Raw genomic sequence first — 19,660 nt, 5'->3', positions numbered from 1 at the left:
TAAATAACCCTGTGTTCAAGATGAAGATTAAAAAAAATCCAATAAATAGTGTAAAAACCAATTTAGGATTCCCTCATAAAATCCATGGACAAAAGACACCTGTCCCACACCTCTCTCTTTTCTCTGCTGCAGCTTTCATCCTCCTGCCTGTCGCCGGCCTTCCTCTCTTGAACCATTTTACCTCCATTGTCTCTTTTCAACTCTTTTTCTCCTGCAGCCTAGCCTGTCTTCCCTCATCGTCTGCCCAGTTCATCCTTCACAGGTCTTGCAGTTGGCGGAAACGTCAGCAACTTGGTCCCTTCCAACTATGGCTTTAGCCATGACTGCCTCCTTCGGCGTATCTGCTGTGACTCCCCAAGCCACCTTCTGATGTCTTCCTCACACAAAACACAAAAACTTGGCACCCAGTGGATCCCTAGGGAGAGCTTGATTATCTCCCACTACCCCATAGCTGTTCAACGAGGAACTGATCCACCCCAGAACAATAATTACTCATTCCTCCATGTCCCAGACCACTTGCCTCCTCTCTTCTCTGTGCGCTGACAAAGTACTGCCTTCTGTTTGGCTCTTTCTTTTCAGCTTTTCAGTCTGACTCACCCTTATGCTTCCATGGGTGCAGCAACTCAATGCAAACCACTTGAATCCAATGAAGCAATCAAGACAGACCACACCCTCACATGTAGATATACCCCATCTGGATCACTTTACCAACTCCTTGTAACTGCATGACCCCACAGTGATCACGCCAGTTATTTATTTACCTATTTATCACACTGACCAAAAGTGGCTAAGCCATGGACCCACTGTATACAGACACCAGTGTAGGGTAGAAAGTAGCGGAAAAGTGCAGAGTTCCTCCAGGATGCTAAAGGACAGGTTGACGAACCACTGCCTGGGGGTGCTTGCCCCCCTATTGAAGAGTAACATTTATATATGTTGTATATATCTCCTATATCATGCTTAATAACATAATAAGGCAAGTCAAAGAGTTCTCCTTATCTCTATTTGTTCAGTATACAAAGAGAAGATCTGCAGTTCAATCATGAAATAACAAAAGGAAAGATTTTCTTCTGGGTCAAAATTTCTAGATGTTTTCTTTTGATAGGGTTTAGAACAAGTAACATTTCAAATCAGAGTATGCTAATGGTCAGTTTTTTCATTGCTTTTATGTAGTTACAATATTGATTCATTTTTCAAAGACAGATGTACAACATTTTCTGAAAATCTGTCACCTTGTTTTACACTTTCTGAAATATAGTACTGTGCAAAGTTTTAGGCAGGTGTGAAAAATGCTGTAAACAAAGAATGCTTTCAAAAATTGAAGTGTTAATCATTTATTTTCATCAAACAACAAAATGCAGTGAATGAACAAAAGAGAAATCTAAATCAAATCAATATTTGGTGTGACCACCCTTTGCCTTCAAAACAGCATCAATTCTTCTAGGTACAGTTGCACACAGTTTTTGAAGGAACTCGGCTGGTAGGTTGGTCCAAACATCTTGGAGAACTAACCACAGATCTTCTGTGGATGTAGGCTTCCTCACATCCTTCTGTCTCTTCATGTAATCCCAGACACACTCGATGATGTTGAGATCCGGGCTCTGTGGGGGCCATACCATCACTTCCAGAACTTCTTGTTCTTCTTTACGCTGAAGATAGTTCTTAATTACTTTGGCTGTATGTTTGGGGTCGTTGTCCTGCTGCAGAATAAATTTGGGGCCAATCATACGCCTCCCTGACGGTATTGAATGATGGATAAGTATCTGCCTGTATTTCTCAGCATTGAGAACACCATTAATCCTGACCAAATCTCCAACTCCATTTGCAGAAATGCAGCCCCAACCGTTCAAGGAACCTTCACCATGCTTCACTGTTGCCTGCAGACACTCATTATTGTACCACTCTCCAACCCTTCGACAAACAAACTGCCTTCTGCTACAGCCAAATATTTCAAATTTTGACTCATCAGTCCAGAGCACCTGCTGCCATTTTTCTGCACCCCAGTTCCTATGTTTTCGTGCATACTTGAGTCGCTTGGCCTTGTTTCCACGTCGGAGGTATGGCTTTTTGGCTGCAACTCTTCCATGAAGACCACTTCTGGCCAGACTTCTCCGGACAGTAGATGGGTGTACCTGCGTCCCACTGGTTTCTGCCAGTTCTGAGCTGATGGCACTGCTGGACATCTTCCGATTTTGAAGAGTAATAAGCTTGATGTGTCTTTCATCTGCTGCACTAAGTTTCCTTGGCCAACCACTGCGTCTACGATCCTCAACGTTGCCCATTTCTTTGTGCTTCTTCAAAAGAGCTTGAACAGCACATCTTGAAACCCCAATCTGCTTTGAAATCTTTGTCTGGGAGAGACCTTGCTGATGCAGTATAACTACCTTGTGTCTTGTTGCTGTGCTCAATCTTGCCATGACATGAAACTGTCTTCCACAACCTCACCTTTTTCGCAGAGTTTGGCTGTTCCTCTCCCAGTTTTAAGTCTCCTATACAGCTGTTTCTGTTTCAGTTAATGACTGTGTTTCAACCTACGTGTGACATTGATGATCATTAGCACCTGTTTTGTATAATTGGTTGATCATACACCTGACTATAATCCTACAAAATCCCTGACTTTGTGCAAGTGAACCTATAAGAATTGATGCTGGTTTGAAGGCAAAAGGTAGTAACACCAAATATTGATTTGATTTAGATTTTTGTTTTGTTCGCTCACTTTGCATTTTGTAAATTGATAACAATAAACAATCATTATTTATATTTCTTTGTTTATAGCATTTTTTCACACCTGCCTAAAACTTTTGCAAAGTACTGTATATGAAAACAAATGCACCTCAGAGAGTGTAATGTTACTGGATAAGAGGTTGGCAGTAATGTAACTAAGATAGCCTTAAAGGAATGTATTTTCTTCCTCTGTGGCAAAATTTTCAAATTTCTCCTTTTAGTCAGGCTGTGTTGCTATTTCTCAAAGTCCCATGGGACTATAAGTCACTGAGTAAAAAAGACTTGTATTTTTCTTTCATGTTATGTCTAATAAAGCTTGAGCTTTATGGATTTTGTAAAGTCATTAGTAAACTAGTTGTCAGATATACAGTAGACTCGGTGAAGTCGCGGTTCAGAGTTTGTGGCCTCAGTCATTCGTGGATTTTTCCTTAGAACCTAACTAATAATTGTTAGTGGAAACCACAAATATCCTCTGCAATTTTTATGGCTTTTTTCGTGCCAATACTGTACTGTAGAGAGAACAGGAAGCAGCTGTAGAGAAAACCGCGACTTGGGATGGTGAAAGTAGCCAATAGAATTTGAAACTGCAACTCCCAGCAGTCCCTGCAGTGGCTTTGATTGGTCTTCTGTTGAGGGTGCTGGGGCCGTTGAGGTCAAAGGATGTCAGCGCAGATTTTAAAAAGGGGGCCGGTTACCTGTACTTATTCATTGTGTCCTGGATCGTTTTATGGCCATCCTTCAAAGAAAGGAGCGCTCCTAAACCCATCCACCCGTCATCACCATTTCAGGAACTACTGGTAGGACTATCTGTACAGTCCCATTCAACGTGCGGATCTCTGGACTATCTATTTTCATCATTACATTTCATCCGTTGCTGTTTTTCATGAACTTTAATGATTTAATTCATTACATTTATATAGCGCTTTTTCTCAGTACTCAAAGCGCTATCCACACAGGGTGGAACCGGGAAGCGAACCCACAATCTTCCACAGTCTCCTTACTGCAAAGCAGCAGCACTACCACTGCGCCACCTGTGTGGATAGCGCTTTGAGTACTGAGAAAAGCGCTATATAAATGTAATGAATTATTATTATTATTTACTGTGTGTGTTTTGTTTGTGTTTTGTTGTATTTAATGTGTAATTGCCCTAAGGGAAAAAGGGGTGGTATCGTTGTTTTCTTATTTCATTTGTTTTCATTACATTCTTTATTTGCTGTTTAGTTACCGTTTTGCTTTGTTTTTGTCTCTGTTTGTTTATGCGCGCGTTGGTCAAGGATGGAATCTCCACCATAAAAATAAATAAATCACCGTCTTCTCGATTGCCGCTTCTCGCGCTAGGCTTACTTAAAAGCCTGAACGTACCTGTCCTTTTTGGCTGATTGCTTTCTTTCTCTGTCCTCCCCCAGACATTCTCCTATGATGTTTGTCTATTGTTTAATCATTAACTAACTGCATGCTGAGCACCTTTTACTTCTGAAAGAGACATGTTTGTTTGAAGTGTTTGAATAAAGTTCAGGTCTCTACAATCTCCCATGTTTGTATGCAATTCTGTGACCCAAGCTGCACTAAGACTAGCCTGCAAGCATCAGCGCTTACCTCTGTCTGCTTGTGTGCAGCAAATTTAAGCGCAGTTGGCTCAGTGATTTACATCCATGGCGTCAGTTGCACTTTGTACATATTGTTCCAGTAGTTTTTAAAATAGTTTTTACAGTTCATTAGCAGTGTGTAAAATGATCAGTGTTGCAGTAATTGTGATGCTGTTTGCATGAAAAAAAATGTGTTCAATTAAAATGTCACTTGTTCTTTGTTAATTGTGACGTTTACTTAAAAAGTGCAGCAAAAAAGTATTTGGCATCCAGGGGTGCATTAACCCCAAGTATGTGGCAGTTTAACGGTTAAAGCCCCAAGATGTCGCAGAAGTAAGTTGCACCATCTAAGGCTTCTGGCAATGAAAACGCGCTTGCATGAATTACAGTACATATAGTGGTAACATTGGTATTTTACATTCTAGCACTGCAGGAGACATAGCAGTACAGTATACAGGTTTACCTTTACACTCTTTATTTTTAGGTAATGTATTAAGCTGAGTTTGAAATTAAAGTGTTTTGGGGGCATTTAGGGTTTAAACTATGAAAATAGGCAGTTTTTTTAACCACATCCAACATTCTCGGTTTTTCGCAATTCTTGGGTGCTCTAGGAACATAACCCCCACGAATTTTGGGGGTGTACTTTAAAATTTGTTGGTTCATTTATGCCAATTTCGAAGACCTCCTACTCAACACATGTTAAAGAGCCCTGTGGTTGTTTTATGGTTCATTGCTGCTGTGGCCTACAGGGGCTGCTCCTGCTCCCCAAATCCAAGATAGACAGACGCAAACACAAGCTCAGCAACACAACTGCTTTATTTGGCTGTGGGCAACTCTTCTGAAATCATTTCTCACACAAGCACAGTATAGAGCACAAAATAGCAAAGCATTTTCTTCTTCGCTTCCTTTGTGTCTCTCTCTCTCTCTCTCTGTCTCTGCCTCTGTCTGCCTCCACTCCTCCAGCAAGCTTTGTCACCTTCCTCCCGACTCTGGCTCCCAAAGAAGTGGCAGCTGGCTCCTTTTATGTAATCCCCAGGAGTACTTCCAGTGTCCTGTTGGATTGTTCTGGAAGCACTTACTGGTAACTTAGGAGCCTGATGGAATAGGGCTCCAGAGACCCTGCTGCACACCCTGGCAGTACCCCTGGAACCCAATAGGGCTGAGCCACCAAATTCCAATTCCCAGTATGCCCTGTGGGACTCTGAGGTACCATAGCAACCTTGAGCTAATGCCTTTGCTTGAACTTTTTATACTGTGAAATTGTGCTGTAAGGATGTAATCTATAAATTCAAGTGTCAGATAAGGTTTTGCCTTTTATGCATCCATTTTGTTCCTATAGCACACTTCACCTGCTTCGCTAAAACTAGTCTGTCTCTGCATCCTTAACACATTCTTCTAGCCATCTTGTTTTCAAGGCAAAGACAAATGTCTTTTATACAATGGATTCAGAAAGTATTCATACTTATTCACTTTTTTCATTTTTTTTTATGTTGCAGCCTTGTGATAAAATGACAAAGTGAAAACAGGACTTTAGACATTTTTGCTAATGTATTAAAAATACTGACTTTTCAAATTGAATCAATTATTCAGACCCTTTACTACGTACTTAGTTGAGGCCCTTTTGGCTGTGATTATAGCCAGGAGTCTTCTTAAGTATAATGTGAGTTTGGGAATTTTCTGCCATTCAGTTTAGTAGATCCTCTCTCCCTCTGTCAGGTTGGATGCACGCTGTCAGTGGACAGTTATTTTCAGGTCCCACTATTAAGTCTATGCTCTGGCTAGGCAACTCAAGGATATTCTCAGAGCTGTCCCTAAGCAACCTACTGTATGTGTTGTCTTTGCATTGTGCTTAGGGCCACTGTCTTGTTGGAACCTTTGGCCCAGTCTGAGGTGCATAGGAACAGGTTTTTATTTAGAATATCTCTTTTCTTTGATAACTCAGCTTTACCTCAATCTAGTCTAATCTTTGAGTCCTTGAATGTTCCATCACCATGCTTCACCATTGAAATTATATTGCATACATGAAGCGTGGTGCCTTGTTTTCTCCAGACATGACAGTAATCTTGGTTTTATCAGATTCATTTTCACTGTGTGAAAATCCTTTAGGTGCCCTTTTACAATCTCCAAGCAGGCTGACATGTGCCTTTTACTAAGTAGATGCTTCTGTCTTGCTAGTTTGTTATAAAGCACAGATTGATGGAAAGTTACAATGATGGTTGTCCTTCTGGAAGTTTGTCTTTTCTCCTCACATGTTCTCTGGAGCTCAGCTAGTGTGACCATTGGGTTCTTGGTCTTCTCAATTAACGTGGCTCTTCTACCATTCTGTTTATGTTTAATTCTCCCATTATGCTCTCTCCATTTAACTGAGTGACCAACTCTAGGAAGAGTTGTGGTTATTCCAGGATTATGAGGACAACTCTGCTCTTGGGAATCTTTAGTGCTGCAGGATTTTGTAGCTTTCCCCAGATCTGTCTCTCAAAACAATACTGTCTTTTAGCACTACTTGCAGTTCCTTTGACATCAAAGCTTGGATTTTGCTCTGATACAAATTGTCAACTGTAGGAACTTGTATAGATAGGGGTGTGCCTTTTAATCATGTAAAAGTCAATAGAATTGACCACAAGTAGACTCCAAAGAAGTTATGGAAACATCTCAGTGATGATCTGTAGAACAGAATTCACCTCCGCAAAGGGTCTGAATATTTCTATACATAAATGTGATTTTTTAGGTGTTTTTTTTTTGTTTTTTATTTGTGAAATTTCAAAAATACAAAATTTTGATTGGTCATTCTTGGGTACTGAGTATTGCTTAATGTGAGGGAAAAAAAATTCTTTCACAAGAAATTTGAAAAAAGTGAAAGGGTTTGATAAATTCTGATTTCACTGTAGGTATTTGTACAGAATTCACTGTAGATAATAGTGCAGTAGTTTTATGTCGTCTGGCTGTTATTAAAGTTTTGTCCAAACAAGAGATCAACATAGTTTATAAGGTAGAAGTGGCCATCTCAGATCCTGGAGAGCCACAGTGACTACAGGTTTTCACTCTAACCATTTTTTTTTTAAATTTTATTTATAATTTTATTGTAATAATTCATACAAATCAATCAATTTTTTACAAATAATAGGATTGAAAAAAAAAAACAAAGAAAACAAGTCGACCCCCACCCCAGAGAGAGAGAGTACGGCCAACAGAGTAAAACTTAAGGCTTGTAGACATACTTAAATTGATGAGTTTAATAGGCCAGTAGAGATGAATGGAGAGGAAAAAGAGATGCGGAGATAATTGCTTCCTCAGTGCTTTAAGAGCTTATTCTAAAATTTTATTGATTATATCCTGCCAGGTTTTAAAAAATTCTGTACAGAACCTCTAACTGTATATATGATTTTTTCCAATTTCAAATAGTATAAAACATCGGTTACCCACTGACTTAAAAGAGGAGCGTTAGGATTCTTCCAGTTCAGAAAAATAAGTCTGCGTGCCAAAAGTGTAGTGAATGCAATCACAGTTTGTTTGTCCTTCTCCACTTTAAAACCATCTGGAAGAACACCAAACATTTTTTAAAATTAGTTTCTAGTTTTTGCTGTTAATTAGCTTAATTTAAATTATTTGCTATTTAAGACTCAAACCCTTTAAATCCGGGCTGAGCAACGTCGGACCTGGAGGGCCGCAGTGGCTACCGGTGCTTGTTGCAACCCAATTGCTTCATGAGAAATAATTCATTGCTGATGAAGCTCTTGTTGCTCAAGTAACATGTTTCTGGTTCATTTTAGTTGTCTTGCTCATTAAGATTTTGATCCTTTAATTGCTTATTACAGTCCTAAACAGCTGTATTCATTGTTTTAAGTGCTCCTTATCTATATATATAATTCACTAAGTCCATGGCAAGCAAGACGCACACAAGACCGAGCCCCACCCACCAACAATTTACTAAGAAGCCGACCATGGCACACGCACTACAGAGCCAACAATTTGCGCGAGAGCGAAAGCATTTGCCAAGAATGTTTTCATTAATCAAGAACGAAAGTCGGTGGTTCGAAGAAGATCACATACTGTCGTAGTTCCAACCATAAATGATGGCGACTGGCGATCCGGCGGCGTTATTCCCATGACCCGCCAGGCAGCCATTACCCCCACTGGCATGCCTCCGCATAAAGTCAAACTTAAAATTGGTTCAGTCGTCATGCTTCTCAGAAACCTCATGACAGCAAGAAGTCTCTGTAAAGGCACTAGACTGACTGTTCTCAGCATTCACCGCAATGTACTGGAGTGTAAAACAATCGCAGCTCCTACCTCACAAACTGTCCATATTCCCCGGATTTCCCTGACCCCATCAGATTCAAATTTGCCTTTTACTTTTACATGCAGACAATTTCCTGTTAGATTGGCCTTTGCAATGACAATTAATAACGCGCAGGGACAAACTTTCAACAAGATATACCTGTATCTGCCAAAACCAGTTTTCAGTCAAGGACAATTGTATGTTGCTCTCTCCAGAGTTCCATCTTTTCATTCACTTACAGCACACAGGCACAGGCGCGCGCGCGAGAGACACACACACACACACACAGGCGCAAGAGAGAGAGAATCCCTGACCCCATCAGATTCAAATTTGCCTTTTACGTTTACACGCAGACAATTTCTTGTTAGATTGGCCTTCCATCCATCCATTTTCCAACCCGTTAAATCCGAACACAGGGTCACGGGGGTCTGCTGGAGCCAATCCCAGCCAACACAGGGCACAAGGCAGGAACCAATCCCAGGCAGGGTGCCAACCCACCGCAGGTTAGATTGGCCTTTGCAATGACAATTAATAAGGCACAGGGACACACTTTCAAAACGATATGCCTGTATCTGCCAAACCCAGTTTTCAGTCACGGACAATTGTATGTTGCTCTCTCCAGAGTTCCATGTTTTCATTCAATTACAATCGTATCCTCAAACCCACCCCATTTGGACAACTGTGTCTTTCAGGAAGTGTTCACCCATCAATACATAATTATGCGGCGTATGCTATGCTGCAGGTTGGCTAGTTAGCAATAACATGCAAATGACAAAGGAACAAAAACCTTTGGTTCTCCAGGATTGGAGTCGGCCACCCCTGTTATAAGGTCATCTTAAAATTCTGCTGTGCACCCCATCCCTCCTGCTTCTTTCCATTCTATTCCAGAACTTTGTAACCAGTAGAGAAATGATGAAATGTCATATCCAGGCAGAGCTCCACTATTATTAGCGTTATTTTTATTGTTGTTCCTCTTTTCCCAGTACATTAGTGCATTTCACAAGTGAACTGTGTCAGATTCTGCATAGGAACTGCCTCGAGTTTTGCCATGATGCAATAGTAACACACAAACCTGAGAAACGAATGTTGCACAGAAGCACAATTTGAACAAGTAAGGTAGTATAATAGTGCAAATATGTTTCATTTGACTGAAAAGCTAATTGTGATGAATTAAATTAATTTTGGCTTTTTATTAACATTGGTATGCTTATTGTCACTTTTCATTGATTTCCTTTTTTTTTTTTTTTTTTTTTTAGTTTTTACACAGGTCCTTCTGTGGTTCCAAAATATTTACCTTTGGATAGTACATTTGTTGTGCTTGTATTAAATGGAAGAGAGGAGCAGAAGATCACATATGCCATCCAGTGGCTACAGCATGTAAAATCATTAGTACAGACCCATAAAATTCTTCATGTAGCAGTGGTGCTCCTAGGCAGTGAGCAATGTAACAATGACTGGATTCGTGTCCACCTTCAACAGAATGGTGGATTTATTGACTTGCTATTCCTGGTATATGACAGTCCTTGGGTGAATGGAAGGGATATATTCCAATGGCCACTGGGAGTGGCAACGTAAGTTTAAATTTTATCCAGTGCTGCTTTCAAAGTACATTAAAATTTATTTAAAATTACTGTAGGTATTTTATTTTTATTTTGCATAGGATTTTTTTTAAATGTACTAATTTAAAAAAGAATTTCTGTAAAATTGGTTGTAGTGAGAGGTCAAGCAAAATTTTATAAAATTTGTTAGAATCAATTGATAAGAATTCAGACCCTGAAAAAATTTTAAGGCTGTTGTTTTTGCTTTGAAAGCCAAAGATTATTTAACTTAAGAAGATTTAAGGAGATGAAGAAATGGCTGGACAGTTGTTTTTATTTTGCATATATTGGTATATTTATGCAGTCACTGTCTAAGGTGCATTTGAGATATTTTATATTTAGCTGCATCTTCTTTTTCCACAACAGATACAGAGGATTTCCTATTGTCTCTCCAGATAATTTTTTATTGAATTCAGAAAGACCATATTTATGTAATTTTTTGGGCACAATCTACAAGAACTCTTCAAGAGAAACTTTACTGAGTGTTATGAGGGAGAAACAGCTTGAGAAGTACTGCATTATAGCTGCTAGAGAAGAGTAAGTTTTCTTCTGATTATAATAAACACTGAAAAAAAAATCACTTTTAAAACAGTTGTATGAAGGGCTTAGTTTTACTTTTGACAGTTGTGAACAAAAAAGAAGGTAACATTGCTGTGTTATCTAACTTATTAAAATAGTCATAATACATTGATGGCATGTTTAAGTATGACTCTACAATGCACAGAATGTTTTAAAAATGTCTACATATTTAACCAAGGTTTGTCACTTGAAAATTTTATCAATTATACACCCCTACAAATGGCATATCAAAGCAGATCAAAACTACTTATCTCTAGCGAAATCACATAACTAAAAATGAAATGCATTCCTTCTGTCTATGATTTTCCAGCGGGTTAATTATCCCTAACCTAATTATCTTTAAAATCATGTTGAAAAATAATTTCAATAGAAAATTATATGCAAGTTCCCTTTAAACAACAAGAGAAAACAATCCCTTAACAGGGACTGTGCTATGCTGATTAAGCGGTGCACTGGAAAGCAGTTTTAAAAAATGTGTCATAAATCAACACACTGTGCCTAAGAAGCCAACACAAAATTAAGTGATTTGCAGTAGATAACTCCTTGAGTATTCATTATAGTATAGTAAATTGTAATCAACCTGGAAGTAATATTATGTAAAATGAGTAGGACAAATGCATTTTTAAAAGTCAAACAATTTGTCTTGCACTTAATATTCCCCCCCTCTAAAGTTTCTTTGTACATTTGCAGTATCTGTTAGTTAAAAAATATGTCTATAATAAAAACATTAAGTACCTTTCAAACAAAACTAACAATATGCAAAAAATCGCAAAGAGCTCCCTGCAACATACAAGGACACAGTTCTGAAAAATAATGCTTTTTTTTTTTTTTAAACAGCTGACCTTGGTGGGTGGGTGTGTGTTGGCCAGTTGCAGGCTGGGAAGATGCAGTTTCCTTTTCTTAGCATATTCATTGCATATTTTATAAAATGTGTAATTAGTTGGAAGCATGTTGCTACTTGAGTACAGTGAAGCCATATTTTTGTGATACACATATTTTGTTTAAGAAGTAACATGATAACTGCTGTATTAAGAGATGGCTACTGGCTATAGTAGGACAAGGTGGATGTTGCCATCAATAACAGCAGGTAACGTAGCACATCTTATAAGGACAGATTCATTTCTAGTAGAATGCTACGAATTCCTGAAACCTTCACGTAGGTTAACAAATCCAGCAATTCCTGAGATAATGTCCAGGAATATTAAGAAGTGAGAAATCCTCCAGTAAAAAGGTTTAGCAAATAAATAGAATACAGAAACTGCTTCAATAGTTTATGATAAGGCATTCTGTTGGAAAATAAGGCTCAGTAAAAAGCAGTAAATTCCACATTTTTCAGTATTTTAACATCAGTTTTTCATTGCAACCTCTTATTTTCTCGATATATAAGAATTCATTGTTTCTATGAAGCTGTAAAACTAGAACGTAAATAGGTTCTGCGCCACTTAAACAATAACTGTTATGTTCATTATGCCTTTACAACAGAGATGCATGCAGCATGTTTATGATCGTATTTGGGAGGGCGTGATTGCTGTGAATTTAATTGTTTGCAGCTTTCCGTAAATTGTCCTTTGCCATGTTAGAGGAGAAAAAATTAGAATAAGTTGTTTTGAGGCCTTTGATAGCTTTCTAAACATAAATAGGGTTTGAGACGGAGTAAGGGTTAATGAAAATAAGTTCTTGTAGGACCTCGGATTCAGGAGGAACAGTGTGGTTTTCGTCCTGGTTGCGGAACAGTGGACCAGCTCTATACCCTTAGCAGGGTCCTGGAGGGTGTCATGGGAGTTTGCCCAACCAGTCTACATGTGTTTTGTGGACTTGGAAAAGGCATTCGACCGTGTCCCTCGGGGAATCCTGCGGGGGGTACACCGAGAGTATGGGGTACCGGCCCCCCTGATAAGGGCTGTTCAGTCCCTGTACGATCGGTGCCAGAGCTTGGTCCGCATTGCCGGCAGTAAGTCGAACCCGTTTCCGGTGAGAGTTGGACTCCGCCAGGGCTGCCCTTTGTCATCGATTCTGTTCATAACTTTTATGGACAGAATTTCTAGGCGCAGCCAGGGCGTTGAGGGGGTCCGGTTTGGTGGGCTCAGGATTGGGTCACTGCTTTTTGCAGATGATGTTGTCCTGTTTGCTTCATCAGGCAGTGATCTTCAGCTCTCTCTGGATCGGTTCGCCGCCGAGTGTGAAGCGGCTGGGATGAGAATCAGCACCTCCAAATCCGAGACCATGGTCCTCAGCCGGAAAAGGGTGGAGTGCCCTCTCAGGGTTGGTAGCGAGATCCTGCCCCAAGTGGAGGAGTTCAAGTATCTCGGGGTCTTGTTCACGAGTGAGGGAAGAATGGAGCGTGAGATCGACAGGCGGATCGGTGCAGCATCCGCAGTAATGCGGGTGCTGCATCGGTCTGTTGTGGTGATAAAGGAGCTGAGCCGCAAGGCGAAGCTCTTAATTTACCAGTCGATCTATGTTCCTACCCTCACCTATGGTCATGAGCTATGGGTAGTGACCGAAAGAACGAGATCGCGAATACAAGCGGCTGAAATGAGTTTCCTCCGCAGGGTGTCTGGGCTTTCCCTTAAAGATAGGGTGAGGAGCTCAGTCATCCGGGAGGGGCTCAGAGTAGAGCCGCTGCACCTCCGCATCGAGAGGAGTCAGATGAGGTGGCTCGGGCATCTGATCAGGATTCCTCCTGGACGCCTCCCTGGTGAGGTGTTCCGGGCACGTCTAACCGGGAGGAGGCCCCGGGGAACACCCAGGACACGCTGGAGGGACTATGTCTCTCGACTGGCCTGGGAACGCCTTGGGATTCTCCCGGAAGAGCTAGAAGAAGTGGCCAGGGAGAGGGAAGTCTGGGCATCTCTGCTCAAGCTGCTGCCCCCGCGACCCGATCTCGGATAAGCGGGAGACAATGGATAGATGGATATGTAGAAGAACATAATTTGAAGATTCGGATAAGGAAGTTTTCTGTATTAGAACTGACAAACAGCAATATCTAAATCAGTTAATGCTGTTTTAATGTATATAAAAGTAGAAGATAATCTGTTTCAGAAAAGGCGTTTATGATGGTTAGGAAAGAAATTTAAATTGTTTGAATGATGGATTAATCGGTCAAAAACAGCCTGCTTTTTCATAAGAGAATAGAAAAATACTGGAAAAAGTGAGCAATTTATTTAAAATCAATGGATAAAAGGATGGAACAAAAAATGGATGCACATCTTTTAGCATGATAGGTTTTCTTGTAAAAGTATGATTTAGGTTTTTTATGGTGGAGAATATGTAAGCAACATGCTCTAATCTGAGGGGCATTGGGGCCATGAGCATTCCAGGATATATAACGTTCAGATTAGAACTGATGACTAGAATAGAATACAGTTTGATAAGGTAGTTAAGTAAAAGAGCATCTAGGATGTATGTGTTGTATACTATAATACAAAGTTGTATATTAGTATGCCAAGTACAGCTCCAAGATGCTGACAGGAACCTCAAAGAACTCAGTGAATATCATTGCACAGGCCGCTTTGTTTCCTTTTTACAACAAACGATTGAGCAAGCATCAGGTACAGGATAAGATCTTCACTGAAAAACATAGTTATACTCACTGTTATGCCTGGAAGAGGAACTATACCCACAACCAGCACTGACAGTGAGGCAGTTTACACATGCCAGTGACAAGCCCAATCACTACAGGATACAGAATGCAGTCCAGACAAAACTGACACCCTTCTGTGCTAAACAAAGTCATATACACTGTTTGGTCAAGAAAACAACAGGAACTGAGATCTTGGCTCAGCTTCAGGCCAAAAGCAAGGGTCATTTTACTGACAAAGAACAAATCATGGTATTTCATTATCTATATCATTCCTTACAAACGCATCACCAGATAAACGCTTCAACACAGACTTCAGCTGTGAGGATTGCAGCAGGGGTGATGCCTTTATCTGGCGGGAGGGGGGGTGTATAGCAGGCTGCATTCTGCTAATTCACACATTTGCAAAACAAAAGTGGGCTATTAGCACAGTGATAAGGAGCTCTGAGCTGCTTGGCATATGTCAGGAAAATTTAAGGAGTTCAGGGACAATGAAAAAAAATCGTAAGCGTCAGGGATTCTACTGTTAAGCAAAACCTTTCATGGCCTGTATACTAAATACAGATATCTCTCCGACTTTGCCTAAAAAAGTACAGGATTTTTTTTTAACACAAACAGCCCTTACACCTGAGCGTTTACAAATTGAAGGCAAGTGGAACAAAAAGGAATACCTGTAAGCGAAGACAGGAGCAAGACATTAAAAAATTATTCCTCGCCTCTTTTACACGAGTCCAACACTGTTATAACGCATAGTTCATTTGATAAACACTTCCAAGCTACTAAAAGACGATACAACTTCCTTGAGAATTGTTAAGATGCCACTATTCCTGGTTCCTCCCTGTGTGGATAGCGTTTTGAGTACTGAGAAAAAGCGCTATATAAATGTAATGAATTATTATTATTATTTACAACATACCACAGATAAGGCTATCCACAGGGTTTTTTTTTTTGTTTGTTTGTTTTTTCTTTGTTGATAATACCTCAGGATATGGTACCTGCGTGTTCAGAACTTCAATCATGTTTTTCATAATATTGGTGGACAACACCCCTGCAAGTGTCAGTCTTTACATTATAGATTCTAATTAAGTGCTTAGCAGAAAGACTTTCAAAACCTGAAAATAAAGACCAATCTCCTCATTTGCTTTGAAAGTTAAAGGATTTCATTGACACTAACAATTCTTTCGCCCAATAGCATAAAAATTCAAGACATGTTGAAAAAGAAGAAAATCACAGAAAGATGTCGGACAGGTTCAAGAACTAAAAATGTACTTCCAAATCAATTTTACACAAGACTGACCATTTCATAATGTTCTAACATCAAATGCTATTGCTGCCGTATTCTCTACAAACAACAGGCAAACACCACCACAAGCAAATTTAGTTATTTTCTTTAAAGAAGACAAACCCTGACTCTGTCCATTTTAAACTCGCATGTCGATTGAGTTGTTTTACGTTTACTTTTATTTGAAGACTTGAGGTCTGTGTGTTCTGCTAGTCATATGTAACGATGCATCAACGTCAGGTAAAACTAAGCATGACTATTGAGAACAAAAGTGGCTTAATAATGGTGAATGAAAGCATTTTATTAAACAGTATTTATATATTTATTTATTTGTATGCAGCAGCAGTATCATATGTATGCTGTGCTAAAATAATGAGTTTTCAGTCTTGATTTAAATGCTTAGACCAATAGAGCTTCTCTAATACTAGTAGGCAGATTGTTCTGGATGTTGTTTGCCACATAGTTAATGTACTTGCCTCATATATTTGCTTTATTTATTCTCAGAACATTAAGGAGGCCTGCATCTTGAGATAGCAGTATATGCCCTGGTCTGTGGGCATCGATAAATTCTATGAAGAAAAGTTAATCTTAAATCATTTATGACTTTAGATATAATAAAGAGGATTTTAAAATGATATTGACTATATTGGCTCTTAATTTAATTGGAAGCTAGAGAAGTAAGTTAGGAACTTAAACAGCATGGCCATAGTGCTTAATTACAGTTAAATCCTTGCTGCCATATTTTGAATTAACTGTAGTGAAAAGTTCCAACAGTATGACCATTAAACATTATAGTCAGTTTTATTTGAGAAGAATGAAAGAAATGGCATTTCAGGATTCTGCAGTTCAAGAATCCACCTTAATTTTGCAATATTTTAAACCTACAGGCAGGGTTTTGAAAGTATAGATTTATGGTAAATGAAAGGTAAACTGCTTGTGAAAGACAAGAACAGATTCAGCTGAGCTAAAATTCAAGCTTTTTTAGCACAGAGTAATTTGTATTTTAATTAATATTGTAAAATATTGAAGATGGAAAACGAAACTGTTTAGGAGTAGTTTAAAAGGAGAAATGTTAAGTGAAAAGAGTAAAATTTAATTGTGAATTTATATAAGTGTTTTAAATTTATAAAAATGTTTATGTTTAAAGTGTTAGGTAATGTTAAATTACTTTCATGTAATGGGATTTGTTTTAAAAAAATCAGTATTTTGTAGTATTTTTTTTTTTGTTTATTCATATGTGAGCATTTAACCATGGGCATATATGCTCTAGAGTTAAGAGTGTAATTGCCTGCCTTTGAACACTGTTGTATTCATGGACAAACATCCTGCTGCTTTTATAGCTGCATTATACAGATCTCTTTTCTGGAATTACTAAATAATGAGCTGAAAGAAAGTACTGTTTATTATACCAGGCATGGACTACTGCTTGCTAGAGGGGGCTATATTCAACCAGTCAGTCTGTATTGTGTGTTGTATAACGAAGAAAATTTGGCAGATCTTACTTTAATGTCTCATCCTTTATTTAAATGATGCTTCTTAAATATTCTATAAAGTAGACATAATGGCAAATAAATGAAGTGAGCATTAACTCGGATGATATGGGTATCTAAGCATAAGCAGATAAGGAAATGACATTAGCTAATTAAAGCAAAAATAAGATGAATATTATCTCCTTAGAGAATACTCCTGTTCAAATTCTATCCAACTTAGTTTATTAGAGTCCTTAGTAACAGTTACAAGCTTCTATATCCTCTACAAATAGTAGTTTCCATGTTCTTCCTTTATTGATGTGCAGTTTCCCTCCGTGGTCCAAAGTTTATTAGTAGTTCCTAACTGATTTACTGAGTATGTGTGTGGTGTGTGTATGGGAGTGTGCATGTGCTTTCTAATGAATTGGCATCCTAGTAACACCAGGTTTCTGACTTATACCTATTGTGCCGTTTTAGACTCCAGGGTCTCAGTACACTACATACAAAACCACACATTAGAACATTGTAGACTTGATGGATTAGAACTTTGGTAGAGTTGATGGATTCCATATCGAATGCCTGCCCATGAAAAAGACATACAGTATAAGCAAGTCATGACTCTACTTTGTATTATTTTTCAGGTGGCTTCCTCAGGAGACCAGTGAAAGCTTAAAAAGATATCAGAATTCCCTGTTGAATAGTGACCTTACATTATGTCCAGTTGGGATAAATACAGAAAGCTACAGAATTTATGAGGCTTGCTCGTGTGGATCTGTTCCTGTTGTAGAAGATATCATGACCTCTGGAAGTTGCGGAAATTCATCTCTAAACCAAAACCCTCCACTGCAGTTACTAAAGTTAATGAAAGCACCGTTTATTTTTCTTAAAGACTGGAGAACACTCCCTGAGGTGTTTGAAAAAGAGAAAAAGATGAGTTTACAAGCAAAAAATACCAGAAGGAAGAAGCTTGTAGAATGGTACAATAATTTCAAACACCATCTAAAGGAACTTTTTACTGAGACACTTGAACAGACTATTTTCTTGAAGGGTTCAATGTGATCTTTGTAGAGTAAGGACACAATCAAGAATTTAATAATTGGGTATATTAAATTACTGCTGAAATCTTTCTGTGAGAAAATGCATATATTTTTTCTTTTCCTTTGGGTCTTGTAGTACTGTCAGATAAAACATTTTCTGCTACACAACATGTACAAGAAAAGTCTTATAGACTTTATGTATCAGTACTTTCTTTTTTTTTAAGGCCTAAATCAACTTTTTAACCTGCAAGGAAGGTGTTTTAAGTTGCGTTATCGCTAATGAACAACGACCTACCAGTATTATATACACTGGGGTATAACTGTGTAAATTTCAACTTAGAATTATATATTTGTATTAAAGTTAGTTTAATACTACATTCAATGTATGTTGGTGTTATCTAAAATGAAAAGATACAAATAACTTTGCATGTAATAAGAATTTTTGTATTTGTAGTTTGTGCACTTTGGATTTAAGTGAGTATGTGTATATAATATGAAGGCAACACTTCTTCACAGACAGGTACCTTTTCTACTAATGCAGTGTTTGTCATTGTGTAGAACTTGTTATAGCTTTTTGTTTTAAAACATGCTATTTTATAATTCACAGTATTTATAAGAGTTGTTGTAAAACAGGGCGGAATAAAGAACAAAATAATTTCTATTTGAATCTAACAACTAAGAAATCTGGATTCATGGTCCAACTATACTTCTAGTTGGTTATGCATGTGTATTTGTTTGTGTGCACAGTGCCCTCCATCATGTTTGGGACAAAGATATACTTTTTCTTCACTTCCTCTGCTCTACAGTTTAAAATTACAAATCAAACAATTCAGACATGATTCAAGTGCATTTTTGCAGACTTTCATTTAAGGGTGTTAGCATAAATTTTGGTCACACAATGCAGACATGAAAACACATTTTCTACATGGTCTTCCCATTTCAGACCACCATAGTGGGCACCATAATGTTTGAGACAATTGGCGTCATAGGTGTTTGTGATTACTTCAGGTGTGTTTCATTGCTTCTTTAATGCAAGCATAAGATATCTAGGCTGGCTTCTACGTACCGACTACCTTTGGAGTTTATATTTGCCATTGTTCAACATGAGGACAAGCTGAGCCAGTGACAGTCAAAGGAGTCATTATGAGGCTGCAAAACGAGAATAAAACCATTAGAGACATTGGTTAAACCTTAGGACTACCTAAAGTACATCAACTGTCTGGAATATCATTAAGAAGAAAGAACACACTGGTGAGCTCCGTAATAAAAAGGGAGTGGTAGGCTAGGGAAGATCTCCACTGCTGATGACAGAACAATCCTCAGCATGGTAAAGAAAAAGCCCCAAATTCCTGGCCAACAGATCAAAAACCATCGTAAGGATCCAAATATGTATGTGTCAGAGACACTATCTGCAGAAGACATCCAAGGACCACATGGCAAGGTGCAAACCACCACTTAGCCACAAAAACTGGATGGACAGATTACATTTTGTGAAAAAGTCCTGAAAAGAGCCTGCAGATTTCTGG

At 38.7% G+C, this 19,660-nt stretch overlaps 1 protein-coding gene across 1 annotated transcript in view; it reads left to right on the top strand.

Moving 5' to 3' along the window:
* The window catches only part of rxylt1 (ribitol xylosyltransferase 1), a 30,944-nt gene extending 12,232 nt beyond the window's left edge, over window positions 1–18,712 (top strand). The window contains exons 4-6 of the mRNA XM_028810491.2: window positions 9,846–10,160; window positions 10,554–10,724; window positions 17,739–18,712. Of these exons, the coding sequence (XP_028666324.1) occupies window positions 9,846–10,160; window positions 10,554–10,724; window positions 17,739–18,156 (904 nt within the window). The 3' untranslated portion in view covers window positions 18,157–18,712. The remainder of the gene's footprint in view (window positions 1–9,845; window positions 10,161–10,553; window positions 10,725–17,738) is intronic.
* The last annotated feature ends 948 nt before the right edge of the window (window positions 18,713–19,660 follow it).

Source organism: Erpetoichthys calabaricus, chromosome 1, assembly GCF_900747795.2.
Source record: "Erpetoichthys calabaricus chromosome 1, fErpCal1.3, whole genome shotgun sequence".
NCBI classification, from domain to species: domain Eukaryota; kingdom Metazoa; phylum Chordata; class Cladistia; order Polypteriformes; family Polypteridae; genus Erpetoichthys; species Erpetoichthys calabaricus.
The sequence above is the reverse complement of the archived record's forward strand: the minus strand, read 5'-3'. Positions and strand labels throughout refer to the sequence as shown.